At 43.1% G+C, this 13,152-nt stretch overlaps 1 protein-coding gene across 1 annotated transcript in view; it reads right to left on the reverse strand.

Annotated features, from left to right (window-relative positions):
- Positions 1 to 10,701: 10,701 nt before the first annotated feature.
- LOC144672042 (leupaxin-like) overlaps positions 10,702 to 13,152 on the reverse strand; it is a 43,023-nt gene continuing 40,572 nt past the window's right edge. Inside the window, exon 9 of the mRNA XM_078533985.1 lies at positions 10,702 to 11,744. Within this exon, the coding sequence (XP_078390111.1) occupies positions 11,472 to 11,744 (273 nt within the window). The 3' untranslated portion in view covers positions 10,702 to 11,471. The remainder of the gene's footprint in view (positions 11,745 to 13,152) is intronic.

Below are 13,152 nucleotides of genomic sequence, written 5' to 3' on the forward strand. Positions count from 1 at the left end.
CCTGTTTTCTCCCTGCCTCCCTTTTTAAATAGTGGGGTTACATTAGCTACCCTCCAATCTGTAGGAACTGTTCTAGAGTCTATAGAATCTTGGAAGGTGACCACCAATGCATCCACTATTTGTAGGGCCACTTCCTTAGGTACTCTGGGATGTAGATTATCAGGCTCTGGGGATTTATCGGCCTTCAATCCCATCAATGTCCCCAACACTATTTCCGTACTAATACCGATTTCTTTCAGTTCCTCCCGCTCACTAAACCCTGTGTTCCCCAACATTTCTGGTATGTTATTTGTGTCCTCCTTTGTGAAGATAGAACTAAACTATGTATTTAGTTGGTCAGCCATTTCTTTGTCCCCCATTATAAATTCCCATGTTTCTGATTGTAAAGGACCTCCATGTTCCTGTGCTTTACTTTTCTTTGTTCTTTGTACATTTGTCTTCATCAATCTTTTTCTCTTCACATACCTATAGAAACTTTTACAGTCAATTTGTATGTTCCCTGCAAGCTTACTCTCGTACTCTATTTTCCACTTCTTAATAAATCACTTGGTTCTCCTTTGCTGAATTCTAAACTGCTCCCAATCCTCAGGCCTGTTGTTTTTTCTGGCCAGCTTGTATGTCTCTTCCTTGCAATTAACACTATCCCTAATTTCCCTTGTAAGCCATGGTTTGGCCACCTTTTCCTGTTTTACATTTGCGCCAGACAGGAATAAACAATTGTCGCAATTCACTCATGCGCCCTTTGAATGTTTGCCATTGCCTATCCGCCGTCATCCCTTCTAGTAAAGTTTCCCAATCCATCATAGCCAACTCGCGCCTCATACCATCGTAGTTTCCTTTATTAAGATTCAGGACCCAAGCCTCAGAATCAAGTATGTCATTCTCCACCTTGATGAAGAATTCTAACATATTATGGTCGCTCAACCCCAAGGGAACTCGCACAACAAGATTGAACAAAGAACAAAGAAAAGTACAGCACAGGAACAGGCCGTTCGGCCCTCCAAGCCTGTGCCGTTCATATTGCCCATCAACTAAAACATTTTGCACTTCCGGGGTCCGTATCCCTCTATTGCAATCCTATTCATGTATTTGTCAAGCTGCCTCTTAAACACCACTATCGTACCTGCTTCCACCACCTCCTCTGGTACCGAATTCCAGACACTCACTACCCTCTGCATAAAATACTTGCCCCGCACGTCTCCTCTGTAGTTTTGTCCTCTCACCTGCAATCTATGTCCCCTAGTAATTGACTCTTCCACCATGGGAAAAAGCTTCTGACTATCTACTCTGTCCATGCCACTTATAATTTTGTAAACTTCTATTAAGTCGCCCCTCAATCTCCGTCACTCTAGTGAGAACAATCCGAGTTTCTCCAACCTCTCCTAATAGCTAATAACCTCCAGACCAGGCAGCATCCTGGTAAACATCCTCTGTACCCTCTCCAACGCCTCCATATCCTTCTGGTAATGTGGCGACCAGAATTGCATGCACTATTCCAAGTGTGGCCTAACCAAGGTTCTATACAGCTGCAGCATGACTTCACAGCTTTTATACTCAATACCCCTGCCAATGAAGGCAAGCATGCCATATGCCTTCCTGACTACCTTATCCACCTGCGTTGCCACTTTCAGTGACCTGTGGACCTGTACACCCAGATCCCTCTCCCCGTCAATGCACTTAACGGTTCTGCCATTTACTGTATAATTCCTGCCTGTATTAGACCTTCCAAAATGCATTACCTCGCATTTGTCGGGATTAAAATCCATCTGCCATTTCTCCGCCCAAGTCTCCAACCGATCTATGTCACGTTGTATCCTTTGACAATCCTCTTCACTATCTGCAACTCCTCCAACCTAAGTGTCGTCTGCAAACTTACTAATTAGCCCAATTACATTTTCCTCCAAATCATTTAGGTATACTACAAACAGCAAAGGTCCCACGACTGATCCCTGCGGAACTCTGCTAATCACAGCGATCCATTCAGAAAAGCACCCTTCCACTCCTACCCTCTGTCTTCTATGACCAAGCCAATTCTGTATCCATCTTGCCAGCTCACCTTTGATCCTGTGCGACTTTACCTTCTGTACCAGTCTGCCATGAGGGACCTTGTCAAAGGCCTTACTGAAATCCATGTACATAACATCCACTGCCCATCCATCGTCGATCATCTTTGTCACTGCCTCGAAAAACTCGATCAAGTTAGTGAGACACGAACTCCCATTCGCAACATGATGCTGCCTATCACTACTAGGCCCATTTGCTTCCAAATGGTAGTAAATCCTGTCACGAAGAATCTTCTCCAATAATTTCCCTACCACTGACGTAAGGCTCACCGGCCTGTAATTTCCTGGATTATCCCTGCTACCCTTCTTAAACAATGGAACAACATTGAGCATTCTCCAGTCCTCTGGTACCTCACCCGTAGCCAGTGAGAATACAAACATTTCTGTCAAGGCTCCAGCTATCTCATCCCTTGCCTCCTTCAGCACTCTGGGGTAGATCACATCTGGCCCTGGGGACTTATCCACCTTAATATTCTTCAAGACGCCTAACACCTCCTCTTTTTTGATCTCAACATGATCCAGGCTATCTACACACTCTTCCCTAGACAAATCGACCACTAAGTCCTTCTCTTTGGTGAATACTGATGAGAAGTATTAATTTAGTATCTCTCCCATTTCGTCTGTCTCCACACACAGATTCCCACCTCTGTCCCTGAGTGGCCCTACCCTTTCTCTGACTAACCTCTTGCTTTTTCCATATGTATAAAAGGCCTTGGGATTTTCCTTAATCCTGGTTGCCAGTGACTTTTCATGACCCCTTTTAGCCCTCCTCACTCCTTGCTTAAGTTTCTTCCTACTTTCTTTATATTCTCCACGGGCTTCATCTGTTCCCAGCCTTCTAGCACTTAAGAATGCTTCCCTTTTCTTTCTGACTAATCTCAGATTATCCTTCGTTATCCAACGTTCCTGAAATTTGCCATGCTTATCTTTCATCCTAGCAGGAACATGCCGGTCCTGAATTCTTATCAACTGATGTTTGAAAGCCCCCCAAATGTCAGTTGTTGATTTGCCCTCAAACATCCGCCTCCAGTCTAGATTCCTCAGTTCCTGCCTAATATTGTTATAATTAGCCTTCCCCCAATTAAGCACCTTAACGCGAGGACTCCTGTTATCTTTATCCACCAGTACCTTGAAACTTACTGAATTATGGTCACTTTTCCCGAAATGCTACCCTACTGGAACATCGACCACCTGGCCGGGTTCATTCCCTAATACCAGGTCCAGTATTGCCCCTTCCCTAGTTGGACTATCTACATATTGCCTCAGGACGCCCTCCTGGATGCGCCTTACAAATTCTGCACCATCCAAACCCCTAGCACTAAGTGATTCCCATTCAACATAGGGAAATTTAAAATCACCCACCACAACACCCCTATTGTTTTTACATCTTTCCAAAATCTGCCTTCATAACTGTTCCTCAATCTCCCACCGGCAATTGGGAGGCCTATAGTTAACCCCCAACATTGTGACTGCATCCTTCCTATTCCAGAGCTCTACCCATATTGACTCGCTGCATGAACTCACCGAGGTGTCCTCCTGTCATACAGCTGTGATATTCCCCTTAACCAGCAGTGCAACTTCCCCACCTCTTCTACATCCCTCTCTATCCTGCCTGAAACATCTAAATCCTGTCCATCCTTCAACCAAGTCTCTGTAATAGTAATCACATCATAGTCCCAAGTACTAATCCAAGCTCTAAGCTCATCTGGCTTGCCTGTTATACTTCTCACATTGAAACAAATGCATTTCAGATCCCCAGTCCCACTGTGTTCAGTAATTTCCCCCTGCCTGCCCATCCTCTTAGCCCTACTGGCCATATTCACTGGTTCCCATTCATTTATTTCACCTGCTGACCTATTGCTCTGGTTCCCACCCCCCTGCCATATACTTTGAACCCTCCTGAGTGACAGTAACAAACCTCACAGCCAGGATATTGGTGCCCCTCCAGTTTAGATGCAACCCGTCCTCCTTGTACAGGTCCCACCTGCCCCAGAAGAGATCCTACTGATCCAGATAATGGAAAGCCTCCCTCCTACACCATCCATTCAGCCACGTGTTCAGCTGCACTACCTTCCTATTTCTAGCCTCACTGGCACGTGGCACACGGAGTACTCCTGAGATTACAACCCTAGAGGTCCTGTTTTTTAACTTTCTGCCTAACTCCCTGAACTCCCGCTGCAGGACCTCGTCACTCTTCCTGCCTATGTCGTTAGTACCAATGTGTACCACGACATCTGTCTGTTCTCTCTCCCCCTTCAGAATGTCCCATACCCGATCAGAGACATCCTGGTCTCTGGCACCAGGGAGGCAACATACCATCCTGATGTCTCTTTCACGACCACAGAACCGCCTATCTGAGCCCCTGACCATAGAGTCCCCTATGACAATTGCTCTTCTGTGCTTTGACCCCCCCCCTGCTGAACAACAGAGATAGCCGTGGTGCCACTGCTCTGGCTACTGCTGTTGTTTTCCCCTGATAGGCCATCCCCCCCAACAGTATCCAAAATGGTATACCTGTTAGAGAAGGGGACAGCCACAGGGGATTTCTTCACTGACTGCCTGCCCCTTCTAGCTGTCACCCATCTATCTGTCCGTACCTTGCGTGTGACCACGTCTCCAAAACTCCTGTCAATGATGCTTTCCGCCACCTGAATGCTCCTAAGTGCATCCAACTGCTGCTCCAACAGATTCATGCAGTCTGTGAGGAGCTGCAATTGGGTACACTTCCTGCAGATGTAGTTGTCCGGGACACTTGAAGCATCACAGATTTCCCACATCCCACAGGTGAAGCACTTCACCCCAGCAGCTGCCATTTCTAGAACTATTTAATCAATTAATTTAAATCTAATAACTGCTTATTGACTCCTTATTAACTATACGTTCCCTAGGGCTAGATTTCTACTATAAATGCTAAATTCTAAGAACAGTAATCCCCTGATTCTGGTCTAGATACCCCCTATTTATTAATTAAGTGATTAATTTATTTGGTTTAATTAGTTTAACAATGTTTTAGTTTCAAATTCAATGTAGATTCTCTACCAGCCAATCAGGTCACAGATTTACCATGATGCCACTTTTAAATTTTTTTTAAGACCCGAGGTCCGTGAATCCCCGAGGTCAGGCTTTTATACTCAACTCTCTGGAACTCCGCCCTCCGACTCTGCTCCCTAGAACTCTCCTCGTGCTCTTTTAGCCTGCGTCTCCGCCGCTCTCCTCGTGCTCTTTTATCCTGCGTCTCCGCTGCTCTCCTTGCGCTCTTTTATCCTTCCAATTATTCCTTTCTCATTATACAATACCCAGTCAAGGATGGCCTTTTCTTTCATTGGTTCCTCAACATATTGGTCCAGAAAAATATCCCGTAGAGTGCATATATGGAGTGCCCAGGAATTCCTCCTCTATGGTATTATTACTAATTTAATTTGCCCAATCTATATGCATATTAAGGTCACCCATAATTACAGATGTCCCTTTATTGCATGAATCTCTAATTTCCTGTTTAATGCCATTCCCAACATCACCACTACAGTTTGTGGGTCTATATACAACCCCCACTAACGTTTTTTGCCTCTTAGTGTTTCTCAGCTCTACCCATACAAATTCCATTTCATCGGAGCTAATATCTTTCCTCACTATTGCGTTCATTTCCGCTTTAACCTGCAATGCAACTCCACTATCTTTTCCTTTTTCTCTGTCCTTCCTAAATACGGAATACCCCTGGATGTTCAGTTCCAATCCCTGGTCACCCTGCAGCCATGTCTCCATAATCCCGCCTATATCTTACCTGTTTACATCTATTTGCGCAGTTTGTTCATCCACTTTATTGTGAATGCTCCTCGCATTAAGGCACATAGCCTTAAGGCTTGTCTTTTTAACATTACTTGTCCTGTTCCCACTATTTTTCACTGAGGCCCTGTTTGATTCTTGCCCTTGATTTCTCTATCACTTTTATTATTCAATGCTCTGGTCCTATCCCTCTGTGGGTGACCAAAAGTGCCCAATGGTCTAACCTCTCTGACTCAGCTTTGTAGCCGAAATTGTTCTAAATCTTCCAATCTCATGGAGCTGTACAGTGTGGCACAGAAGAAGTTATTTCGGCATATTGAGCGTATGCCAGCTCTCCGTGGAGCAATCCAGTGATTAACATTTTCCCGCTTTATCCTTTTAGCCCTGAAAGCCTCTCCCCTCCAAATGCCTATTCACTTTCCTTTTGAAATTATTGGTCACCTCTGCTTCTACCAGCATCTTCCGGGTGATTGAAACTCATTGTATTCTCTCCCATATTCCCCCTGCATCTCTTACACAAAACTTTAAATATGTGTCTTCTGGTCCTTGTACAAGCCAATGGGCGCAGTCTTTCCATATCTACCTGATCCAAACCTGTCATAATCTTGTCCATCTCTATCAAATCTCCCCTCAGTCTTCTTTGTTCTAAGGAGAAACAACCCCAGCTTCTCTAATATAACCTTCTAGCTAAAACCCCCCCATCTCTGGAACAATTCGTGGCACTCTCATACACTCTCAAGGACCCTTACATCCCTTATAAAATTTGCTGGCCAGAAGTGGCACAATATGCTTGTTGTGTGCAAACCAGGCCTTTATGAAGGTTCAGCTTAATTTCCCTATTTTTTTCCTCAATCCCTCTATTTATACAGGTCACATGTGCTTCTCTAAACACTCTATATATCCTGCAGCCCTCAAAGATCTATGCAAAAGTAGTCCCAGGTGTTTCTGTCCCTGAACAACCTTTAGAACTGTGCCATTAATTTATATTGCTATTCCTTATCCCTTCTGCTAAAATGCATCACTTTACACTTTTCTGTATTAAATTCCATCTACTACTTGTCTGTCTATTCTGTTACCCTAACTACGTTCAGTTCCAGTTGATTTGTATAATCTGCACAGTTTAGTGGCCCTTGCACTGACTCTTGGGAAACACCACTCTCCTTCAGTATGAAAAATAACCATTTACCACTATTCGATGTTTTATGACCTTAATCCAACTCATTATCCAATTTTATACTGTGACCATCCTATTCTATGAGCCGCAATTAGGTTAACCAGGCTTGTATGTGGTACTTTACCAAATGCTTTCTTAAAATCCATATTGACAGCATATATTGGATTCACATCATCAAGCATCTCTGTTACATCATCGATCAAGTCAATTAGATTAGCCAAGTATGATTTGCCTTTTAACAAGTTCCTGCTGGCTCTCCTTAATTAATTGAAACATCACCCATCACCTGGCCCGTAGCTCTGAAAACTCCTCTGATATGGTCCCTAAAATAAGGGTGTCAAAGGCGTCACCTTCCAATCCGATGGCACTTCCATCGCTTCTAGGGAAGACTGAAAGCTTATGGCAAGCCCTTCTTCTCTCTCCAACCCCACATCCTGCAGTAACCTGGGATGCTAGCTTCCTAGGCCAGAAGAATTATCCACTCTAAGCCAGCCTCTCCAGTACCTCTTGTTCTCATGTTTTAAATCATTCATCACCTCTACCACATCTGCTTCTAGCAATATTTTGCAACATTCCTCTCCCTAAGAAAACAGGAATGCAAAGTATTCATTAAGTATTCTAGCATTTCCCTGCATTTCTAAGTCTAGTTGGAACAACTCAATCTTTTAATTTGTGCTTACTATTTACATGCCAGTAGAACCTTTTCGTGCTCGCTTTAATGTTGACTGATATTTTATTCTTATATTCTCTCTTCACTAGTCTTATTAACCTCTTCACTCTTCCAATTAACCTATTGTATTTGATTTGGTTCTCGCTTGAAGAATCCTCCTGACATGTATCATGCACCCTTTTTTCTTGCTTCAGCATGTCCTCTATCTGTTTCATTACCCAAGGAACTCTCGTTTTGATTCACCTACATTTCGCATTGTTGGGAAGTGTCTAACTAGTACCTAAGCATCTCTTCGGTAAAGATCACCCATTGTTCCATTACTTTTTTAAAAATTCCATCTCAGTGTTTGGCTCCATTTTTTTTCCTAGCTATTTAATCATCTCATTGAAATTAAGGTTCATCCAATTTATATGTTCTACTTCAGGTTATTCCGCTTTCTGAGTGTGAACTGTCAAAAACTCTGTGCCCCTATTGCGATCTCTCACTGAGTGGGACAACAAACTCCGTCAGAGCCTGTTCTGATCTCTCTCCCTGTGCGAACTGTGCCTATATCCTGTGTCCCTGTTCTGATATATTTCCCTATGAGTAGGAACTGTGACCAGAGACTATTCCTGTTCTGATCTCTCTGACTTCTCTGATCTCTCTCTCTTTTTCTCTCCTTTCCTCTCTCTCTACATCCACCAACCCCGACACCCACCCCACCCGCCCCCCCACACCCACCCCACCCGCCCCCCCACACCCTCTCTCTCACTCTCCCTCTCTCTTTCTCTCTGTTTGTTTGTTGACAATAGATTCCGTTCTGAACGCCAGAATTCTCCCAGAATGAGAACTGTGACCAGAACCTGTGCCCTGTTCCAATGTGTTTCTGCAGTGACTGTAGCGCTGTTTATATCCCGGTTATGCCTCCTCCCGACTAGGTTTTGTGTTCCTCTTTTGAACTCGCGCTCTGCATTAGGCCTATGACAAGAGGCCGTCCCTCTGTTATGATTTTCTTGCTGTCTCTGTATAACTCTCTCTCTCTCTCTGAGCAGCAACGAGGGGTTGTGCCCCTGTTCTGATTGCTCACTGAGTAGGGACTATGACGAAATGCTGTGTCCATGCTCTGGTCGTTCTGCGTAAGGACTGTGGCACGTGGCTTCACTCTGACTGGGACTGTGACAAGATTTTGTGTTCCTGGCAGGGAAGATTACCAGAGGTTACATCTCTGTTTTGATTTCTCTCTCTCTGAGTAGTGACTGTGACCAGAATCTGTGTGCAGTGTTCTCATTAAGCTATGACTGTGACCAGAGACCTGTCCTTATTCAATTCTATCTAATGATTAGGAATAGCCAGTGTATTTTCCCTGGTCTCCCTCAATATGTCAAATCTGAAACCTAAGGCTTCATCCCTATTCCAATTCGAATTCTATCTCTCTGCTTAGGGACTGTGGCCAGATGTCATGCCCCTTTTCTCGTCTCTTTCTTCTCTCTCTCTCTCTCTCTACACACCGCCCCGCCCCCCGACCCCCACCCCGCCTTCTTTGTCTCTCTCTCTCTCTCTCTCAAGAATGCATTTAGACACATACTCTCAGTCCCTTTTGCAATAAGGATATTTAGCCAGTTGAAGGCATTTTGTAAAGAATTTTTACTAGGATGTCATCAGAAATGAGATGTTATATTTGTCAGAATACAATAAATAGTCTGGTTCTTTTGCCCAGCAAATAGAAGACAAATTGGTGAACTACGAGAGTTCTTTATCATCATATAAGCTTTGATAGAGTAGACTTAGAGAGAAAAAATGATTCCACTTGTGAGAAAGTGCAAAATTTCTTGAATATAAGATCGTCACTCTTAAATCCAATAAGTGATTCAGGAGAAACTGTTTTAACCAACTAAAGTTAAAATCTCAACTTCGTGGCAAATTGTCTCCATGGGGTGCCTATCATAGATGGGTTCACGTAAAAGCTAGATAAGGACGTCAAGAAGGTGTTAACCAAAGATCTGCTTAAAGTGGGAGATCCTATAGATTGAGGGGAGGTTCGTTCACAGCATGATCCCTGGTCTGAACCTTTTTTTCGTACTTCAACGTTACCAAGTAACATGAAGCTTGGATGTATTTTGACATGTGAGGAAGATACTGAGAGATAGAGCATCGGCAGGGTGGAGGGCACGTGGCAGATTACACTTAATGTAGAGAAGTGTGAAGTGGCACATTTGGATACGAAGAACAAGCTGGGGGGCGTGCAATGTAAATTAAAGGTTAGAATCATAAAGGGAATTCAGCAGCAGAAAGACCACCGGGTATATAAGTGTAAATCGTTGAATGATTGCTTGAGAAAGTAATGAAAAAGATATATGAAACCCTGGCCTTTATAAATGGAGGTATAGAACGAGGAATTTATGATGAATCCTTATGAAACTATAATTTCTCCTCAACTGATTCATTATCCCCCAATTCTTTCCACAGCACTTTATGAAGGACGTGAATGTTCCAGAGGGAATGCAAAAAATGTGTATGAGAATGATTTCAGGGATGAAGGACTTCAGTTGTGTGGATAGTTAGCAGGAACTGTAGCTGTTTTCTGTGCACAACGGAAAGTTCAGAGATTTTATAGACGTGTTCACGTTCATGTGGGGTTAATACGAGGTAGATAGAGGGAATCTATTCCCGATGGCAGGCGAGTCGAGAAACAAAGGCTATAGGTTTAAGCTGAATGGCAAAAGAACCAAAGTCGACATGAAGAACAGTCATTTTATACAGTGCATAACTAGGATCTGAAATACACCACCTGGAAGTGTGGTGGAGGAAGACTCAATTGAAATTTTTTAAATGAAACTGAGTTTGCATTTGAAGAGAAAAGATTTGAGGGGATATGAGGAAAGGGCGCAGCGTGAGACTAGCTGAGTTGCAGTTGCAGTTGCAGAAAGCCAATACGGATATGATGGGCCTAATAGACCCCTTCTGTTCTGCAAGAATTCCATGATATGGTATTCTGGGGTAATTTCTGTTTGTAATTCATTGTAATTGTGATTAGCCGTGCCATGAACTCAGAGGAATGGTGTCACTGCCCACTTGCATTGGACGTGGGCGCTCCACTAGATAGTGATCCTGAACTCAGTGATGTCCAGAGTAGGATTTGAATTCTGCACTCACTACCTCGTAGGCATCCATGCCATCATAAACCCAAGTACACTATTTGCTGACTTGTGATGGATAGATTATTCAGCCCACTTTGTCAAAAATGATCATTAAACCTGACTGCTGAAGATTAATTGCCATAAGACTTTCTGCAGAAATAGTTAACAGGCCTCAAATGATCCCTTGATTCGCTTTCTTCGTTTGAGGCTTTGTGACAAATATCAACCCAATTTGCAAGGCAAGAAACCCACAGGATTGGATGTGATGCCAGTCTCATATTACACCTTATTTCTATCTAATTTCATTATAATGGAGAATAAAATTAGGCGGGGTGTAAAACCATTTCCAGAACTCAATATCATTAGTTTCCAGAGGGAAATGTGAGATTTAAACAGATGCTATCCACCCATCCACCACTCCTCACAAACAAGCAGAATTAATTTCCAAAACCTGTGGGACCTGACGGTGCAAAGGGGGAAGAAAAAAGTCTTGTAGCAGGGAACAAGCTGCCAGTTAAGCAGAGGCAATTGTAGCTAAGCATGATTAATGGTTTATTTTGGACACATAATCCTTGATAATCGGTTTTCAAACTTTGGGCAGGCTGGAGGGCGAACCCCTGTTGGCAGGAAGAATAACAAGTTAAAGAAACTTCATAAGCTCGCGCCTAGTGTAAAAGGAAGAGCTTGTTAAAGCACGAGTTGCAGTAAGGCTTGTCCTTGTTTTCCTTGAAGACGCCTTGGCTGAGTTGTTTAAGGCAGAAAGCACAGACAAAGTGCTCTGGATGGAATCTCCTGCCCATGGCGGCAATGCAGCGCCCGCTGATGGGCTTCTGGCATCCACTGCACAATGACCCCTGGCGTTGGTGGTAGTGCAGCTCACAGTAGGGCATTCCATCAACCTCAAAGAAAGAGGCACCCGCAAACGAGGTGAGACAATCCTAGGTTAGAGACAAAAATGGAAGCCATTACCATCTATTGTGTTCCATAGCAGCAGTGGAAGGGCATTCAACTCATCGAATGGTTACATGGTAACAGAAGGAAACCATTCATCCCATTGAGCCTATTGCACAGGAACAAGCGTAGGCCATTCAGCCCATAGAGCTTATTCCATGGGAACAGGAGTAGGACACTTAGCTCATCACACCTGCTACATAATAATACAAGTTGGCTACTTAGTCCTTACAGCTGATTGCACAGCCTATTACATAGATGCATGCCACTCAGCGCCTAAACTCTGTGCCCCCATTCAATTCAATAATTTCAACAGAATTTACTGGTCTGCTTTTCAGGTCATTTAATGCTGCAAACCAACAATAAATTATCAATCTTTACTGTGAATACCTAAATTGATCATCAGTGTCCACAGCATTCCGATCATTTTGCATTTCAGTCCATGTCAAATTTCATGATAAATCTACTTGTTTAGATTCCCACATTAGTTTTAATGGCTTCACTTTATCTAATCTATACATTTCCTGTATCATTTTCTACACATTATTTGATATCTCTAAATTCCGATGGCTAAGTGCACAAATTAACATATTGGAAAATTGATGTTTGAACAGAAAATTGAGATAACGAAATTCATATTCAATATTGATGCCCAGCATTTCGGTACAAGTGCTAGCCTCTTAAACAATGTAAAATTTACCACACCCAAATTGCTGGTAATTTGGAACAAAGGGCCTGCCTATGTAAAGTCGCTGTGAGTAAATGGGCTGGAGACACTTGAAAGCAAGAAGGGCTTTAAGATTCTGAAGAAGACTGAATATGTGGGTGGAGAGATCTTTCCACTTTGGGAAGAAAATATAGAGGGATTATGATTTAGCAATATAAAATGTTCCATCATGTTCATGAGAAACTTCTTCTCCCAGAGAGTGGAGAGAATGTGGAACTTGGCACCAAAAGGAGTAAGATAGAAATGGCAGCATAGAGATAATGTTACTGAGCTGTTTGTATGCCTAGAATAATGCACATGGTATAGAGGTCAAATTTCTTCCTCGAAGTTGGAGGAATTCAAATTCAATTACTGGATAAAAATCAGTAATAAAAAGTTATTAACAGAAATGATGGTCACGATACTACTGGATTATCAATAAAAAAATTTGCTTAATTAATATCCTGCAGGGTGCAAAATTTGCCAAAGTTACCCTGTCTGGCCTACATGTCACTTTAGAACAAGACTAATGCAGGTGACCATAAACTACACTCCTAAATGATCTAGCAAGCCAATTGGTTGTTTTAAAGAGCTGCTGAAAAGTTGAATTGGAATAAAACTGAATGGGCCAGCTGATATTGGCCTAGACACCAGAAACAACAAATACAAGGTCCTCATCAGAACATGGG

The sequence above is a fragment of the Cetorhinus maximus genome, chromosome 35 (assembly GCF_964194155.1).
Source record: "Cetorhinus maximus chromosome 35, sCetMax3.hap1.1, whole genome shotgun sequence".
In the NCBI taxonomy this organism is placed as follows: Eukaryota; Metazoa; Chordata; class Chondrichthyes; order Lamniformes; family Cetorhinidae; genus Cetorhinus; species Cetorhinus maximus.